The 17,670-nt window shown below is 41.7% G+C and overlaps 1 protein-coding gene across 3 annotated transcripts in view; it reads right to left on the bottom strand.

Moving 5' to 3' along the window:
- Positions 1 to 17,670, bottom strand: part of sestd1 (SEC14 and spectrin domains 1) — a 124,955-nt gene that overhangs the window by 87,061 nt on the left and 20,224 nt on the right. For all 3 annotated transcript variants that reach the window (XM_080198900.1, XM_080198901.1, XM_080198902.1), the window contains 2 exons: positions 16,615 to 16,703; positions 6,026 to 6,134 (listed from right to left, as the gene is read on the bottom strand). In XM_080198900.1, coding sequence (XP_080055026.1) covers positions 6,026 to 6,134; positions 16,615 to 16,669 — 164 coding nt within the window. In that variant the 5' untranslated portion in view covers positions 16,670 to 16,703. The remainder of the gene's footprint in view (positions 1 to 6,025; positions 6,135 to 16,614; positions 16,704 to 17,670) is intronic.

Raw genomic sequence — 17,670 nt, 5'->3', positions numbered from 1 at the left:
TGGTCATACAAGAGTCAGCTGTGTCTGATTCCTCTCACTGCAACTTTGCAGAAGCACTTACTGGAGAAAAATTTACGCCACAAGCTGAATCTTGGCCCCCTTCTCTGTCCCTTTCCTCTGGTTCCAGCAGTCCAGAATCCTATGTTTTGACTGAAGCCACAAAACATTATTCAGGCCTTTTGTCCTATTAAAACTGTGTAGGAAACAGCACACAACTATTTTCACTACCCTCAATGGTGAGCACTAGAGGAGCAAGCATCTGACTCAGCCTATCGGCATCCCAAATGTTCTTCGCAACCATCTCCTAGTGGACAATGTAATTAGTTGTATCTCTCCGCAGCAACAGCACACAAAAAGGTATAATCAAGAATGGTAAAAAGGAACAAAGTCCATCATTGAAGACCTGTTCTCACACATGTTCACAGTGCCCAAAAGCTTGCATGTGATAACCAAGCAATGGATATTCAATACATCATTGCAGATCCCTACTTGCTGTGCATTCACAAGCATGCAGCCAAGCATCCCAAACTATTTTGAAATTGTGGGAGTGGTAGCCCTTGTTGATACAATGAACCATAAATTTCATAGATATAAATATACACACGTATGTTGTATGCTGTTATTATAGTAAGTGTCTCAAGAAGCTTCATAGCAGATTGATCAGGTCAGAAAATGGCACTAAGCTAATGGAGAAGTGATTAGGACAGTAGGATGCGTGTTAAGGAGGGTCTTAAAAGGAGAAATGGACAGATGGCATGTGGGAAGAAATTCCAGAGTTTAACACCCAGGCAACTGAAGGCACAGCTGTTAATAGTGAGTTGAGGAAGTAGGAAGTGAACAAAAGGCTCGAGTTGGAGAAACAGACTTCTCAAACAGTTGTAAAGAAAGAAAAAGGTTGCAGAATTGGGGATGATAATGCTCCTGAACACAAAGATGAGCGTTTTAAAATTGAGGCTTTCAGGATCTGAGAGCTAAAGTAGATCAGCAAGCACAAAGGTGGGTGTACAAACAGGGCTTGATGCATGTTAGGTAACGAGCTACAGAATTTTGGCTAATCTTAAGTTTATGGTGGGTAGAAAACGGAAGGGCAACCAAAGGAGTAGGGTAATAGTCAAGTCCAGAGGTAACATAAATATGGATGACATTTTAAGCAGCTAATAGTTCAGACAGGAGTAGAAATGGGCAATATTACAGAATTAGGATCCAGAGTCTGGTTAGCCACTAATGGTGACAGAGGGGTAAGAAATTAGTGGCTAGGGAAGGAGTATGTGGTGGGGATTGATTACCATGACTTTGATCTTCCCAATGTTTATGTAGGGAGAGTTCTGGCTCATCCAGGACCAGACATCTGCAAACAATCAGGCAACAAAGAGACAGTGGAGGGTCAAGAGGTGGTGGTGGTGGTGGTCATGGTCATGTAGAGCTGGACGTTATCAAAACAAAGAAACTTAATATCTTCAGAAGAAGCAATATGACTAAAAAAGTTTAATTACAGAGTTACAGGAAAGATGATCGTAGAAATGGTAGGCAACTTCAGGTTTGTGTGATGTATGTTTCCTCAGTCGCCCATACACTTCTGGGAAACCAATCTTTTTGAAACTCTAAGGAGGTAAATTAAAACTGTCCACCACTGACAGACAGACAACCATGTCAGCCACTTCGATCTGGACCTGCTTTGTCTGGGCAAGTAACATGTTCCTACTACCCTTTGTGAAAAGAGCCTCTGGATCCACATTCATAAACCATGGGGCTGCCCTAGCCACGTACAAGTTTTCACTATTCAAATATTCTGGGTCTTAAGCAATCCTGCACAAATCCCTTGTGGATAGGCCTGTAAAGCTCAGGGCTGTGGTGAAAGTAATTTTGTTTGAGGCTATACGTCATCTCACAGGGCAAGATTTTTGTTCTGTGGAGAAGCAATGGAATGCTAGAACATTTCCAGGTTCCAACCACTCCCTCCGCTTTCAATGGAAGCAGTCATCAGCCCCAATTTTGAGGCAGACATTGTCTTAGTTAGATTGGAAACATGTCTGCCTGCTAAATAGGGGTGTTCAGCCTGGAGAGGCAAGACAATGCAAGTACAGGTCGAACTTAAGCAGGTCACGGTAGTTATTACTGTGGTTGGTATTTCATTGCTTTAACTGTTGTTGAAAGAGGTCTTAGGAGAGACAAAGGCCTGGAACATGCCTGGGGAAGCCCCATGACCGTGATTTAACAAAGATCCTTTGGAAAGCTCTTTCAGATAACTATCGTTACTCCACCTTCATATGCAGGAACACTAAATAAAAGAGCATCAAGGCCAGTTCAAGCTTTATTCTTTTTCTTATGTCAACCTCTGCAGGGATCTTATTTGTCATGCGTATGTTGGGATTTTAAAAAGAGATAAATCATTATAAATCACATTTATTTAAAATGTTAACCAGTTTTGCAACTTTTTTTTAAAAAGTTTGTTTCATAAATCAATTTTTGAGTTTGTTAAAAGAAGCCTGGTGAAAGTCTTGCAGTAGTAAAGATAAACAACTGGCCATTTTGTGAGTGAATTAAATATTCACTCGGTGAGGCCTATGGAGGAGTGGGCTAGATAAACTGCACACTCTTCCCATCTTGGTTAAAAACATAGAAAGGAACTGTATACTGGTAATCACAAGGTGCATGTCACTCTATATAACCTTGACCTATATAGGTGAGTGGCACAAAGTGCAGAGATGTTTGGAATGGATGCCAGCTGTAACAAAGCTGGTGGCCGCCTCAAGCTATCAGAAACACCAAGCTGAGGCCGTAATTGAGGAGGATTAGAGAGCACCCTCGTCATCACTCACTTGGCTTTTCTTAGTAAGGGAACATGGGGTACCTCGGAGAGAGACAGCTTCTGCCATAAGTTTCTGAAGCTACCCCACTGACACCTCCGTGATGAAGGCAACCATCATATACACCTCAACCACAAGCTGAAATAAATGAAAATGCTGCCTCCATCTCCTCCGAGGGCAAGTGAAGCGCCACGTAGAAATGACTGGAAGCAGAAACCACCACATCAAGCAGAGCAATGAATGGTCACTGGGGTCTCTTCCATTTGTAAAATTAGTATATTGCTACTTTTTGGAACATAATGCAAAACAAGACATGTGAGCCTCTATTTATGAAAGGTGGCACCGGAGAAGAGGAGGTAGTGATGAAAAGGAGTGATCCGTGACCAATGACAGCTGCGCAGATAACATTCCTCATGGTTGATAAGAGCTAGAGCTATGGTGCTCCAAGCTGTCTGTTCAATGGAAGGTGTTCTCTCAGGTAGCTCAAAGTTCCATATCATGCCATTACTCCTGGATCTCAGAGGAGAGAAGCTCAGCAGAAATGTGCCTAAATTGAATGATCCCTGACATTTCTGGAATCTGGACAAGACCCTCAAATCCTGTGCATCTCTGACCACCTCCTTGTATAGTTGGGGCACCAATGTGCTCTGCAACTTTTTCCTCTTCCAAGTCTTGCTCCTTCTCTTCCTCTGATGAACTGTTTTTCCAGCACTTCATCTTCAAGGTCCACATCTCTTCAGGAGGACCATGTTATAAAGAATTCTGCAGATTAACAATTGGGCACAACCCTAGAGGAGTGGACTGCCAGATGCTACCCAACGAGTCAAAGCACCAGAATCTACCCAAACAGTCAAAAGCACCAGAACTGCGTCATTTGAAGGCTGATGATTTGCTTAACGGTGGTCATAGTGAGCAGGTGGCTTTGCTTGCAATGCTTCTGGCTCAAGCTCTCGCAAAAGGGTATCTTTTCAAAGGTCTCTTCAAGGGATAACCCTTGTCCTTAAGAATCCATCCATGAACTGACATCAGACCGAAGGCAGCCTGAAGTGGCAGAGGATGGAGTCATAGCAGCTGCCAGGAAAATGAGCACACGTGCTTAGAGCTTGCTTTGATCACAGATCAGCTGAATGTTGAGCGAGTGAAAGCTCTTCCACCTTCTGAATTTCACTGGGCAGTCTGTCAATGCCTTGAAAGCCATGAGTGTGAAATCAGTGAAATTGGAAACATGTTTGCCTGCTAAATAGGGGTCACTCAGCCTGGAGCAGAGGTGGGATAACCTAAGTACAGGTCAAACTTAAGCAAGTCATGGTAGTCATTACTGCGGTTGGTGCTTCATCGCTTTAACTGTTGCAGAAATAGGTCTTAGGAGAGAGCGAAAAATCGATAATGGCCTGCAACTCAGGGTATCCAAAACAGTGATGAAACTGGCAAGGTCACATCTGTCTGGAATTGAATGCATTGCCCAGCGCTGGCAAAGAGGGTATCAATAACCTGGGAGATGCAGTGATGCACAGCCTTGCAAGGTGCCACTCTGGTCCACAGCCAATTCTCAAAAGGAGATGGAAGCAAAGAGGGTTACAGCCATAGTGACTCTGATGGCTAACAGAACATGGAGAGCAGTACTGTGAGGTGGTCATATTATCAAACATCTGCCCGGAGACCTGCAGTTTCCTGCAGCATTGGTTCTTGTTCTTTTAAAGACAGCTCTGTCCTTTGCAGTAGATCCTAAATTGGCTCATGTCTTTCCCGCCTCTCCTTTAGCTCTTTTGTGCTCCTCATACCCAGGGCTCTACCCTACACTGCTAACAGACCCAAAATTCAGTTCCCACTGCCAGCTGTTGCTTTCTTTGTGGTCAGGTGGACCCCTACACACCCTCCCCCCTCAGATTTGGAAGCCGTGTCCCTTACTCTTATGGCCGCACAATACCAGCATGTTGACAACCCTGAGTGTTATTTGGCTACTGACCATTCTTTCCTCAACCTCCACTAACAACTGTATGCAAATTGCCAAATCACCTCCTGTGCCATTCAACCTTTCATGGGGCCTACCTAAGTCCCCATACTGGCCAAGACTAGTCTCCACTTCTTTGCACTTAGTCTGCCCAGACAGCATGTGCACCCTTGTCAAAATCTGAACATGCCCCTCAATAAACACTCAATGACTTCTTTACCAAACTGACTTAACATGGTTGGATGATCTTGATGCCAAGTTTCCCCCCACCCTGGTGAAATCAGTTTCCCAGCTACCACAAAAATATATTCATTCTCATCCACTTCAATTGGGCTGCAGAGTAACGCCAACAGTGCGGGTTCAATTCCGATGCCGGTTGAGGTTACTTACGAAGACCTGCCATCTCAACCTTGCCCCTTGCCTGAGGTATGATGGTCCTCAGGTTAAATCACCACCCGTTAGCTCTTCTCCATCAAATGGGAGAGCAGCCTAGAGTCACCTGGGGCTGTGGCAACTTTATCTTTATCAATGGACAATTCAAGGAAAATTCAAACCCAATAGTTGGTCAACGGCCTCGTTTGAAAAGCAGTTATCCAACAGCTTCATAATTCATGAGTAATGTGTTTGAAAGCAGTCTTGGCTCATAGATCTTCATTTGTCAGGCATCGTTTCTCAATTACGAGGAATTCAGTCTTATGGTTTGGGGATAGAACCATGAGGGCTGAGAGATCAACTGGTGGATGTTAAAACTTAAAGAAATTCAGGAACACTGTAATTAATTGACTGAGGCCCAATTTTCCTCAATTATTTTACACCATGTATTTGCTTCAACCCACTTTTACGTGCGTCTCTAGGCACAAATGCACATACATCTGAAGTAAAATCTGACAGTCTTTTTTGCAACAATAGAGAATTTAAAAGTCTGCTTGCAGTTTTAAATTTCAACAGCATGTCACATTCAATGTACAATTGACAAATTGTAAAAGTAAATGAGGGTGACCCTGGAGTTCTTTGTTGAATATATCATCTCTTGATGAAACACAAGTAAACCATTTATCACAAGAAAATCCCTAAACTGAATTTTAATTTATTCCTCCTATAATACTAACAATAGATAAAGAACATTTTATAATATTTTTGATTAATCACAAAATAATCTCAAGTGTATTGAACTCAGCAGACAGAAAGTTAAATGTCATTAATGGCACTAATTTGTACAAATACCACATTTTTTAATTTAGCTAGAATGCATGAATCAAAGAATCACCTTGGAATGCTGAGCAAATAATCCAAAGTGACACTCAGCTCATCCATGTTCGTTTGCTCTGAGCACAATGGAATTGTCAGGATAAGGCCACTTCTTCTATCCTTGCCCCCTAAGGAGGAGACAATAACTTTCATCAGTACATTGTCATCATGACATCACATTAATACATCATCATAAACTTTAACCCTTGTTACGTTCAGTACAATTTCCAATGATAAACTCGGTGTTCTGTATTTAAATGCTACCCAGCACATTTTAACAAGTGCAAAAGAAAGCTACCACCTTCCATCCCAAGTCCAAATTTTGCACTAGCCTTGCTACTATTCCCACCCACTGACAGTCATTCAGCGTTTGTTTTGAACTCATTATTTCTTAATGTCTACTGTCTTCCTTATTTACAAATACTTTCATCATAATTGAACCTACATCAACAGTAGGAGCTTCGAATTTATCCAATTCAGTCCAACAAATTCTTCCACAAGAGCAAATAGAAATATTTCAATTAGCACTTACCAGCACATTTGCTACCATCATGTATGATTTATGTTTTATCTGGCACCTTTATATGCTATGAGGAGGTTAGCAGGGTGAACTGTCCCACTGATAGTAAAAACTTGACCAGTAACAAACAAAGCCAGAAAAAAAAAATCAGTGTCCAGATGCTTGTTTGCAGTGCAGATTCTTACGGTTTCTCACCAGAGGCAGCTGGGTTAATTTGGAATTATCCTTTAAAAACTGTTAGTTTTCAGCAATGAAGTCGTCTTCTGGGTTTTTGCACTAGGAATGTAAATAGTTTAAGGCAAAAGATAAAAACAAATGATTGCAGATACCAAAAACCAGAAAATGCTGGAAAATTCCAGCAAATCTGGCAGCATCTGTAAGTAGAGAAAAGAGCTAACCTTGAGTCCAGGTGACCATTTGTCAAAGCTACGACTGAACCAAATCTGCAGGTGGCCAACGTATAACTCTCTTAAATGAATCCAGTTTACAAAAGCCTGCTTCAGTTTTGCACATATTCCCGTGACATTGTACTCGACCTTCTTAGGTATAAGAATTGTCAAACTAGGGGGACTGTCAAAGCTTGGTAGGTTTTTGTGGTGTGTTACGTCTTGAGGTGGAACAGTGAATTACTAATTCCAATGGCATGACATCAATTAGTGATGTATTGTAGATTGTGTCCAGCTTTACTGTCATACGAAGGAGTGAAATGGGATGCCTCCTATCTTACTAAGTTTGGACCTTGTAGATGGTGGCAAGCCTTTGAGGCATTAGGAGATGAGCAAGTCAGTACAGAGTACCCAAATTCTGCCTTGCTCTCATAAGAGTGTGTTGTGGCTGGTACATTTAAGCAATGTTGTTACCTGCCACTTATCACACCAAGCCTGGATTTCAACCAAATCTTGTTGAAAGCTGGCATAAGTTTTTCCCTCGGGGACTGTCATAGGAGCACACCACATTTGGCAACATCAGCAATAAGCCCAATAAATGGAGAAAAATCACAAATGTTAGGCCAAGGACACAGTCCTGATGATCTCATGTAGCAAATACCTGAGCTGCAATGATTAGCCATAAGCACAACCATTTTCCAAAGCATCAGGTATAATGCCCACTGGTATCCTATCCTTCAATTCTGCTAGCACTCCATGCTACCATGATTAGTTGACTGTTGTCTTAAATTACAATTGATTTTACTTTATTAGCAAACATCCATCGGGAAGTTTTAGGTTACTACTTATGCAGTACAATACTGAATTCCTCTTGCAATGAATTAGCACTCATACGCTATTAACTCCAGTCCATCCCATTCCTTGGCCACTGCCAAGATGAACCAGACTTATTAACCTTAATATACTTTTTAACTCTAGTTGAGCCTCCAACCTCATATCCTTTCAATCACCAAGACTACCCACTTCCACTTCTGCAACAATATCCATCCCCAATCCTTCCTTACCTAATTTGCTGCTGAAACACTCATTAACGCTTTTACCTCCAGACTCGACAATTCCAATACTCTCTCTGCCAGTCTCACTGCTTCTTTCCACCATAAAGATAAGCTCATCCAATAGACTATTGCTCACATCCTACTTCAAGTTCCACACCCTTCCGACTTGCAATCACTGATCCACACAAGCTTCTGGTTCCACAATCACTTGATTTTACAACTTTAACTTTGGTACCCAATTCCTCCATGGCCCCGCCCTTCCCGATCTCTCTAAAATCTCATTCCACTTTGCAACGCTCCAGGAATGCATTTCTCCAAATCAGGCCTCCTGTCCATTCCCACTTTACCCCACTATTGATGACTGTGCCTTCCTCCATTTGTGCCCTGGTCTCTAGCATTTCCTTTCTAAACCCCTCATTAGGTACAGATTAAATTCAACAAGCATGAATTTCTGTTCAGTGCAAGGATGGGATAAGGCTAAAGAAATTGTTCTGTGACAAAAAAAGAGACTTCAGAGAGGGTGGGAATAAAATGACTTGGAAAAAGGAGGAAAAGAAGTGGAAATAACTCTAGATTAGCCAAGATATAGGGATGCATATGGAGGTGGGTTCGTGGAAGAGTTTTGTGCTGACATAATGACACTGTCCTCAAATTATCCTCTGGGCAGAGGCTGTACTTCTAGGCTCTAAAAAAAAATGGAAATTAACAGTGACACACAGTTTGGGTCTAAAAGCAGGAAACAAACAGCTATGCAGTTTTTGGTGACTAGATAGATCTACTCCAGGAATCATGTAGGGAAGCATGCCAAGCAACACACATCCGGCAAAACAACGTAGAGAATGGTTTTCCACTCCACACACACACACACACACACACACACACACACACACACACACACACACACACAATTAAATCAAGGATTTAAACACAGTTTGGTGACTTCATCAGTAAAATTGGACATACACTTCCTCTGAAATTTTATTTAAGCACAAAGATGAAGTTAAAATAAAATCGACACTGGAATTAAAAGGTGCTTAAAAAAATGCCCAAGGCAGAATAGAGAAATAAACTTTATCCGCAATGCCATTCAACTCTACAGCACAAATTTATTCTAACTTTATTTGGCAGAATTGGTAAACTCAATGCCAAACATCGTATTTTGTACAAGAAAATTACAAACAAAGAAGAATTTTGTAAAATCTGTAAACTGTAAAAATATCTGCAGAGCTTTGGCCTTTTGGAAAAAAGTGATAAATCAAGATACATCTTGTAGCCTTAAGTGACAATATGGCAGGGTGACCGCAACATCCAGTACCAGAGGAATGCAGATGGTAATTTGCTGCAGGTTAATTTACAGCAAAAACAATATCTTTCCTTCATGAAGTATTTAATTTGTTGCTAATCTAAAGAGATTTTCTACAGAAACAAGGTTGACGTGGTGCTAACTGAATTTTTCCAAATCAGTACAAAATGGTAATAAAAGAGGACATTATTCAATTTTTGTTGAAAGGTTTAAAATTCAATGGACAAACTAATGTGTAGGCAAAATTTAATACATTAACCTGCAAAAAACAAAAGTTACATCAAGAAGCCAAATAAAGGCTGGAAAAGGCATTTTTACTCATTGTATAATCATCTGTTACTGTCCATTGACTGTGGTTTAACACCATTTCCCTTCTGAATGTGAAAACACTAACACCTAAAAAATTAAAAATTTTAAATTATTAAATTTTAAGATCAAAAAAGTGAAAATTTTGGAAATGCACAGGTCAGCTAGTATTTTCAAAATTAAAATACAAGATGTGACATTTCAGGTACCATATGTGAATCAACATACCCAAAAAATGTCCCCACTTGTGTCCAAATATGTGCAGGATAGTTGATTGGCCATGGTAAATTGCCCCTTATCGTCAGGGGGATTATCAGGGTAAATACAGGGGTTACAGGGATAGGGCCTGGCTGGGTCTGTTGTCAGTGCAGGCTTGATGGTCCTAATGGCCTCCTTCTGCACTTTAGGGATCCTTCGATAGTCTTTCTTACCCCCATAATGGAGAATATCAACATGCTGCACATTACCAGAAATTTTTACTCAAAATAAAAGCAAAATGCTGCAGATGCTCAGACATGCCTCAACATTAACCTCAATCAAATTTGGACAGCAAACTTCCCCCTCCATCTTAAACCACATCCCCAAACCTTTTGTAGTTTTGTTGTTTTTTGAGCTCTCTGGCCTGCCCCAATACAATCCCATTCCTCCCTCACATGGCCACCTGTCCCTTGCTATTCAGCTGGTCCCATTAACACATTCTGCTATCTCACCTTTGGCCACTATTAGTGCTCTTTATCCATTAATGGCACCATTAACACTCCCTTTTGTCTAATGTCCACAACAAATCCGTACTTCTCTCCTTAGCCCCCATCTGTCCCTGTTCTTCTCTTGTGCCCCACCTCCTGCACACCCATTTGAACTTTATAATTCTACATTTCTAATTTTCTTCAGTTCTGTTGAAGGATCTGTAGACTTGAAATATTAACTTTGTTTCTCTCCAGAAATGCTGCAAGACCTGCTGAGTTTATCCAACTTTTTCTGTTTTTATTCCAGCAATTTCTAGTTTTGCCACTGACTGCTGAAGGCTCCTGGTCTTGTCTATAAACTAATAGAATGTTGACCTATATTATCTCAAGGCCTGGTATCAGACAGTTAATAACAAAATGATAAAAGGAAGAAAATTTTCAGATCAGGTTCTTATTTGGATCATTTTGAATGTTTATGATTCTTTATTTAGATTACAACCATATGACAATACAGCCACAGCTCTCACCAATAAAAAAAATTGAGTGCTGTAAACACAAAAGATCAGCAGCCACAAAAACGGTTGCTTTGTTTGTCTCATGATGAAACAAGTGATTTTGAATGCAAGTGGTATTGACATAAATGTCCAAATCCTTTAAGGACATGTGGATGCCATTTAAGACTCCTTGGTCCTTTGGGAGTCCTGTCACCCAGTTAAATTGCCATGCTCCTTCATGGTTATATCAAGGAAGATACAAGGGAAATGGCAAACTCACTGCAAAATGCGAAAGAAAATAGATTGCAATGAAATAAACTTTTAGGAGAAAGAGCAGAAAAACAGAGTATTGTTTAAACAGAGCAACTGCAGAAATCTGAGGTACAGAGGGATTTTGGAGTCTTGTACATGAATAAAAAAAGTAGCACAGATATATCAAGCGATGGGGAAGGCAAATTGAATGTTTCAATGTTGTGCCTTATTATAAATGTTAGATTTCCAGATGAGCTCCTAACGGTTCCCAGGCGAGATCATCAATTGTTATGATCTCATTAAAGACCAGTAACATGTTTATGTGCTTTTTCTTAAAATCTGAAAACACAGGTATTTACTAATAGAATTAAGCCACAAGGCTCACAGTTTAAATCAAAAGAAAGTTACTAAACAAAAATCAGAGAGCATGAATACTCCCAACTACATTGTGACCAGTTACGTAAAATATGTTGAAAGCACAATGAACACAAATGTTTATGCTTTTATCCGAACTTCCTAACTCAAATTTCCTTCCACGCCCATTTGACTTACAATCCCAATATTCAATTCAAACCTGAGTGCTGCTTTGAAGATTTGTGTTCAGGTTGAGGTTTCTTGGATGTTACATCTTTTCTAGCAAGGCTTTCCCTTCAAATCTCCTTGACTGACTGTTGTAGACTCCAAATATATTCCGTCTTAAGCAAGTCATCTCTGGTCAGAAAATTCCTGGTCCAAATATTCTTGAACTCTGGAGCCTGCATCTACAATTCCTTCTCCCTTTTCACCTGGGCTGTCTGAGGTTTTGCTCACTGTTAGGAATCCTACTGTTAACAAGTGGTTTAATCTCTTTTAGCCAGCACAAGCTTCAACTTATTATTTGCTATCCGTTGCTAGTGAGGATGACCGTCTTCTACGAGCCCAAAATTGGCTGATGATTCATTGGGTTCATAACGGATCTTGTAATGATCTTTCCAGCAATGCAACAGAGATGCCTCTGTGATCACCACAGTTGGTTTTGTTTCTTTTTTTAAGATTGTGACAATCATGGCATCCTTGAGTTCATTTGAGATTTCCTCTTCATTCCAGATCTGCAGTATAGGGGCATGGAGCTGCAGTAGGTAATTTCCTCCACACTTAAAAGTTTCAATGGAGATTTCATCACCTCTTGCTGCTTTGTTGTTCTTCAACTGAGTGATGGCTTTCATCATCTCTGGCAAGTTAAGAGCTCACCTCTCCCAGGATGTTATGGGATGAAATTGAAAACACTGGTCAACAACTGATTCTTCATTTAAAAGTCGTCAAAACACTGCCTCCAACAGGCATTGACAACTTTCCTCACGTTGCGTCATGAAATGTTTGGGTACTATTAAAATTTTGTTTGCATAAGTAAAATCAAACTGCCATGCGTTTTGCAAACCATGTCTGGGCAGCAATTAAGAGAAAGGAAAGAATAAGGAACAGGGCTTTCTTTGCAATTGATACAATTAATAACGAGCGTGCTGAGTGTAAGGAAACAGTTTAGATACGGTTGCAGAGTCAAAAAAGCAGGAGAGAGAGAGAGAGAGAGAGAGAGAGTGAGAGTGAGAGTGAGAGTGAGAGTGAGAGTGAGAGTGAGAGTGAGAGTGAGAGTGAGAGTGAGAGTGAGAGTGAGAGTGAGAGAGAGAGAGAGAGAGAGAGTGAGAGTGAGAGAGAGAGTGAGAGAGAGAGAGAGAGAGAGAGAGAGAGTGAGAGTGAGAGTGAGAGAGAGAGTGAGAGAGAGAGAGAGTGGAGAGTGAGAGGAGAGAGAGAGAGAGAGAGTGAGAGAGAGAGAGAGTGAGAGAGAGAGAGAGTGAGAGAGAGAGAGAGAGAGAGAGAGAGAGAGTGAGAGAGAGAGTGAGAGAGAGAGTGAGAGAGAGAGTGAGAGAGAGAGTGAGAGAGAGAGTGAGAGAGAGAGTGAGAGAGAGAGTGAGAGAGAGAGTGAGAGAGAGAGTGAGAGAGAGAGTGAGAGAGAGAGTGAGAGAGAGAGTGAGAGAGAGAGTGAAGAGAGAGAGTGAGAGAGAGAGAGAGAGTGAGAGAGAGAGTGAGAGAGAGAGTGAGAGAGAGAGTGAGAGAGAGAGTGAGAGAGAGAGTGAGAGAGAGAGTGAGAGAGAGAGTGAGAGAGAGAGTGAGAGTGTCAGTGAGAGTGTCAGTGTCAGTGTGAGTGAGTGAGATTGCCATCTTCAGGAAACAGCTTAGGTAGAGATGAAGTACTAAAAGCAAGCCAGTCTGCTGAAGAGAAGACCATTCCCAAAGCTTGGTCACTTAAGCTGTAAAAGTGTGGTAATCACTGGCTAGATTTGACCAATAAGTTTATGGCTGTTGTTTGGGAAATGAAGGTCTCAGTAAAGTTTAAATACAGGGGAAACAGAAACTATTGGGTTTTCACTATTTGACGGTCTTAAGCGCTTACTGTTAATTCGCTGAAGTGTAAGGTTGTTCTTCGCAGTGTTATCTTTCTTCTATTTTACTAAATACCTCTTACTTATTTGATTAATGCAAGAGAGGTCAGGGTTCTTACTGCTTCTGCAAACATTTCTCACTAATATCAAAAAAAACCAGATAAAACCAATGTTTCAAGTTGCAACAGTCGCACATAACATCAGTGAGGTTTCATAACACTGGATCAGATAGCCCCTGTCGTTAAGCCTCTTCGAGATGCTGCTAATCATTGAACACTTGGGCCATAAAATTATCTTTGTGGCTGTGAAGAATTTCTGTCAGCAAGATACTGAACTTCCTTTTGTCTTGCTTGCCCACCACAGGTTCTTCACATCACAAGTACATCTTTGTCCCTTGGTCTTTACTTAGTCGTTGTGCTTTATTTTGCTTTGAGCTTGAGTCATTCCACAAGGTACAAAAAGTTTTGCATTTGTGATCAGTTCAATGATATCCTAATAACTTTCATAAACCAATCCTGTTTGCTGACAGAAAATTCAAGTGTCTCTTTGCAAGCAATGATGATTTGGACTTCTGGACATCCCAAGTACTGTGGTCATGCTTCTTCAGTTTTTGATCAAAGTTTAAAAGATTTTCCCAAAGGCACTGTTGCAATCTGACTTTTCTGTTTGGATCCAACACAGCTTTGATGCTGACCTTTTGTGAACACCTCTTCTGTTGCACCCATTATTTGAGAGCTAATTTGATGGACACAATTGAAGGAATAGTTTGGTGATTTTGATCACTATCTGTCACTGCACTGATGGTGTAGGCATCTTTGCGATCCTGGGCACAGATGATAATGTAATCAATCACATGCCAGTGAATGGACCATGGGTATTGCCATGACATCTTGTATTTGTTTTTCTACAGAGCAGGGTATTGATGATTATGAGCCCATGTTCTTATCATTTGGTAAGGAGAAGAATGCTGCCAGAGTTGATATTTCTAATTCCTTCCCTCCAGTATTTCCAGTCCAGAGATTGGAATTTGTTCCAATGCTGGCACTGAAGTCACCAAGAATGACAAGTCTGTCCTCCTGTGGAACCCCTCAGAGAGCTTGGTCCAGTCTGCTATAGAAATCATTCATGATTTCATTATCAGCTTTGGGACATGTGCACCGATCACCATGGTAAACCGAGTGCTTGTCAGTTTGAGAACAGAGTCCACAAGTTCATTTTTGAAAGGAAATACAATTCCATGAACTCTGCATTGTTCTTTTGAATTCTCTTCCCAGAAACACAGCTGTCTGAGAGTTCTTTGAGCTGCCCCTGACATTCGAGTCTCATTCAGTGATATCAAAAGCATATCACAAGATTCCTTGGGTGACAAATGCAGTGTGGTACTCTGGGCATTCACTCACGGATGTGTCCATGAGGGTCCTGATGTTCCAGGTCAAAAATTTTATGACTTGTCCCTTCTGTCTCTTTCTACCACAGAAGGCGGATGTGTTTATACTGTCAGGAAAGGTGTGGCAGACTATGTTTGGGGACACCTTTCCTGTCCAATAAGACATGCGCAGAGTGCATCATAAGTAGAGCTGTTCAGTCACAGTTACAGCTGTTAAAAGGCAGCCCTGCTTCAACTGAGTGCTAGATGACCATCTTCTAACTGCTGCTTTTGTGTCAGACATGATTAGAACTTTCCAAAAAAAATCTTGCTTGCAATTTGCTGGTTGCCAAAGGGCTTTGGCCACGTGCTCAGAAAGAAAGATACCCCTGCGTGGTATCTTTCAGCATGCAGAAACTGTTATGTACCAGATTCCCACACATGTTGAAGGAATGAAACCTTGATCCAATGACAAGGAAATCAAAATGATTGGAAGTTATATTTGTCCACCTGAACAGCTTTTAAGATGTTCCAGATAGTATATCTTCCTCCACCTGCTCTATCACTGTAGACTTGTTTGTCAGAGCTCCACTGCTGAGTATTAATAGAATTCCTAACAAACCTTCAAAGTATCCAACGCAACCTATCTTACAAGGGGTGGGATTTTCTGGCCATGCTTGCCTCAGGGGTAGGAAATCCCGTCCAAAGTCAACGGGACTTTGTATGGTCTGCACCCCGACCACAATAATTCCCGTGGCAGGCGGGATAGTATAATTCTTCCCCAGGAATCCCATCATGCTTCACCCTATTTCGATTGCCCATGTTCCACAGTGAGGACCTGGGAATGGACTTTGAAATGGAGTTGCACATTAACTTTACTCGAAAAAGATGTTCCTGGCTCTGCAGCCAAATTATTCTGAACTGCATTACACCAGATTGATACAGAAGCATGCACATGCACACAATCTACTCACTCTTTTAATTAACTTCTTGTTGACCCTTTTTCCATTGCTTAACTCCCAGACAACTTGTCATATGATCCCTTACTGGAGGCCAGGCGCTTTACCAGAAACTCAACTTCTAGCGAAACCCCCTCAATCACCGCCCCGTCCAATTGGCTTCCTCATTGGTACTCTGGCCAATCACCGCGATCATGATGCTGGTAGTTCACCACCACCCCCACTCCTTCTGATCGCGGCAGCAGCCAATCGCACACCCCAATCATTTTCCTCCCCCTGCCAATTGTACCCAACCCTCCTCCCAAAAGCCACCCAGCCAGTCAGCTCTCCTCTTCCCAACCCCTCTACAGAGCTCCTCACTAACTCTCCCAACTCCTCCACCCCCTCCCCCCATTCCCCTTGCTGGTATGGCACTGCTCTCCTCAGGCCCCAACCTCCCCTCAGGTCCTCACCCCTTGGTACTGCGCAGTGCCCTGTGAGCACTACCAGGGTGCCAGGCTGGCAGTGCCCCATGGGAACTGTACACCTCTGTCCCGCCCCCAATCACCTGGGACTCCATTCCCACCAGCAAGGCCACCACATCTGGTCCTGTTGGTAGGGACCATCTGTGATCGTTGTTGGTGAGGACCTCAACCGGCCAGATGAGGTCCCAGCACTGATCCCCATGGCACTCCACGACAGTTTACCAACCGAAAATTACCCATTTGCCACTACACTCTTTAATGTTAGCTAACCAATCCCCTACAATCGCAAGCTCTTACTTTGTACATGGTTTCGCTTTCACAAAATCAAATCCATACTGGGAACATTAAGCAATCTTTTTGAAAACTGTACCCATTATGTGCAACGTACACAATACTGTACCTGAGAGAAAGGCTAGCCTTTTCTTCAGTATGGGCAACATACTTGTGGCTTCCATCGTTTCAGAATGAGAATGGTCAATGTCTAAGGTTCTGCAAGATAAACATTCACTGTCAGTACCATCTGAAAAAATTAAATCTAACAAATAGATCTACGATATGAACCTTAGATTAGTCAAATAGCTTTGACAGATTGGAGAGTAACAAACTTTAATCGACAAATATTTTGCTTCCAATTTGTAGAAACAAACCAAAAACTCTTAACCTTTACAGTAAAATAAAAAAAACTATGCAAGATAAAAATGCAGTGCTTTTTGGAAAGCGCTCTTCACAATAGTGCAACCATCTACACAGAACAGCTTGTGGCACGACAGTCATTTTAAAATTCAGGTCAAACATGGAACAGCAAGGCTTGGATGAGTCCAATATAGTACATCACTCTTACTGGTATCTAATATGTTAACCTACATCCATGTGGGATGGGTTACGGCAAAGAGATTAGCCACAGACTGACTTCTCCTGTAGGCTACTGAATGTCAGCTTAAACATGGATTAAGTTCCTTCTTTTCTCCACCTGCTTTCCATCGTGAACATAAATTTGTCCCTTGTTCCAATATGTGCATCAAAAATAAACACAGGAATACCATTCACGATCCCGTCAATGGGGTCTCAAGATCAGGTGAAATCTGGAAATCGCAAATCTCAACAGCAAGATTGGGATCTCTGATATTTGCCGCACCTTGCTGGTGAAATAATCAGGTGCACATCCTTATTGAGTGCAATTTCAATGTCATATCCCCCTAGCGAGACAGACATGCACCTGTTAAGGGGATTTCCCCAGCAGGGTCATAGAGGTTAGTATAGGCCCTGGAAGAGAAGGACATGGCCAGGCAGTGTCCTGGCATTGCCCATCAATAGTTTTGCAAATTGTTTGACACTGCCAGGTCGGCAGCAGGATTAATTTTTATTTCTGTGAAATGTTCGATGGAACTTGTTTTAGGCTCTGAGTCCCCACCTCACCAAATAGACAGCACAAACCACAGCCACACTTTCTTTTGCC

The sequence above is a fragment of the Carcharhinus amblyrhynchos genome, chromosome 11, assembly GCF_965287045.1.
Source record: "Carcharhinus amblyrhynchos chromosome 11, sCarAmb.v2.hapA, whole genome shotgun sequence".
In the NCBI taxonomy this organism is placed as follows: domain Eukaryota; kingdom Metazoa; phylum Chordata; class Chondrichthyes; order Carcharhiniformes; family Carcharhinidae; genus Carcharhinus; species Carcharhinus amblyrhynchos.
Note: the sequence above shows the minus strand (reverse complement) of the source record. Positions and strands in the feature narration are given on the sequence as shown.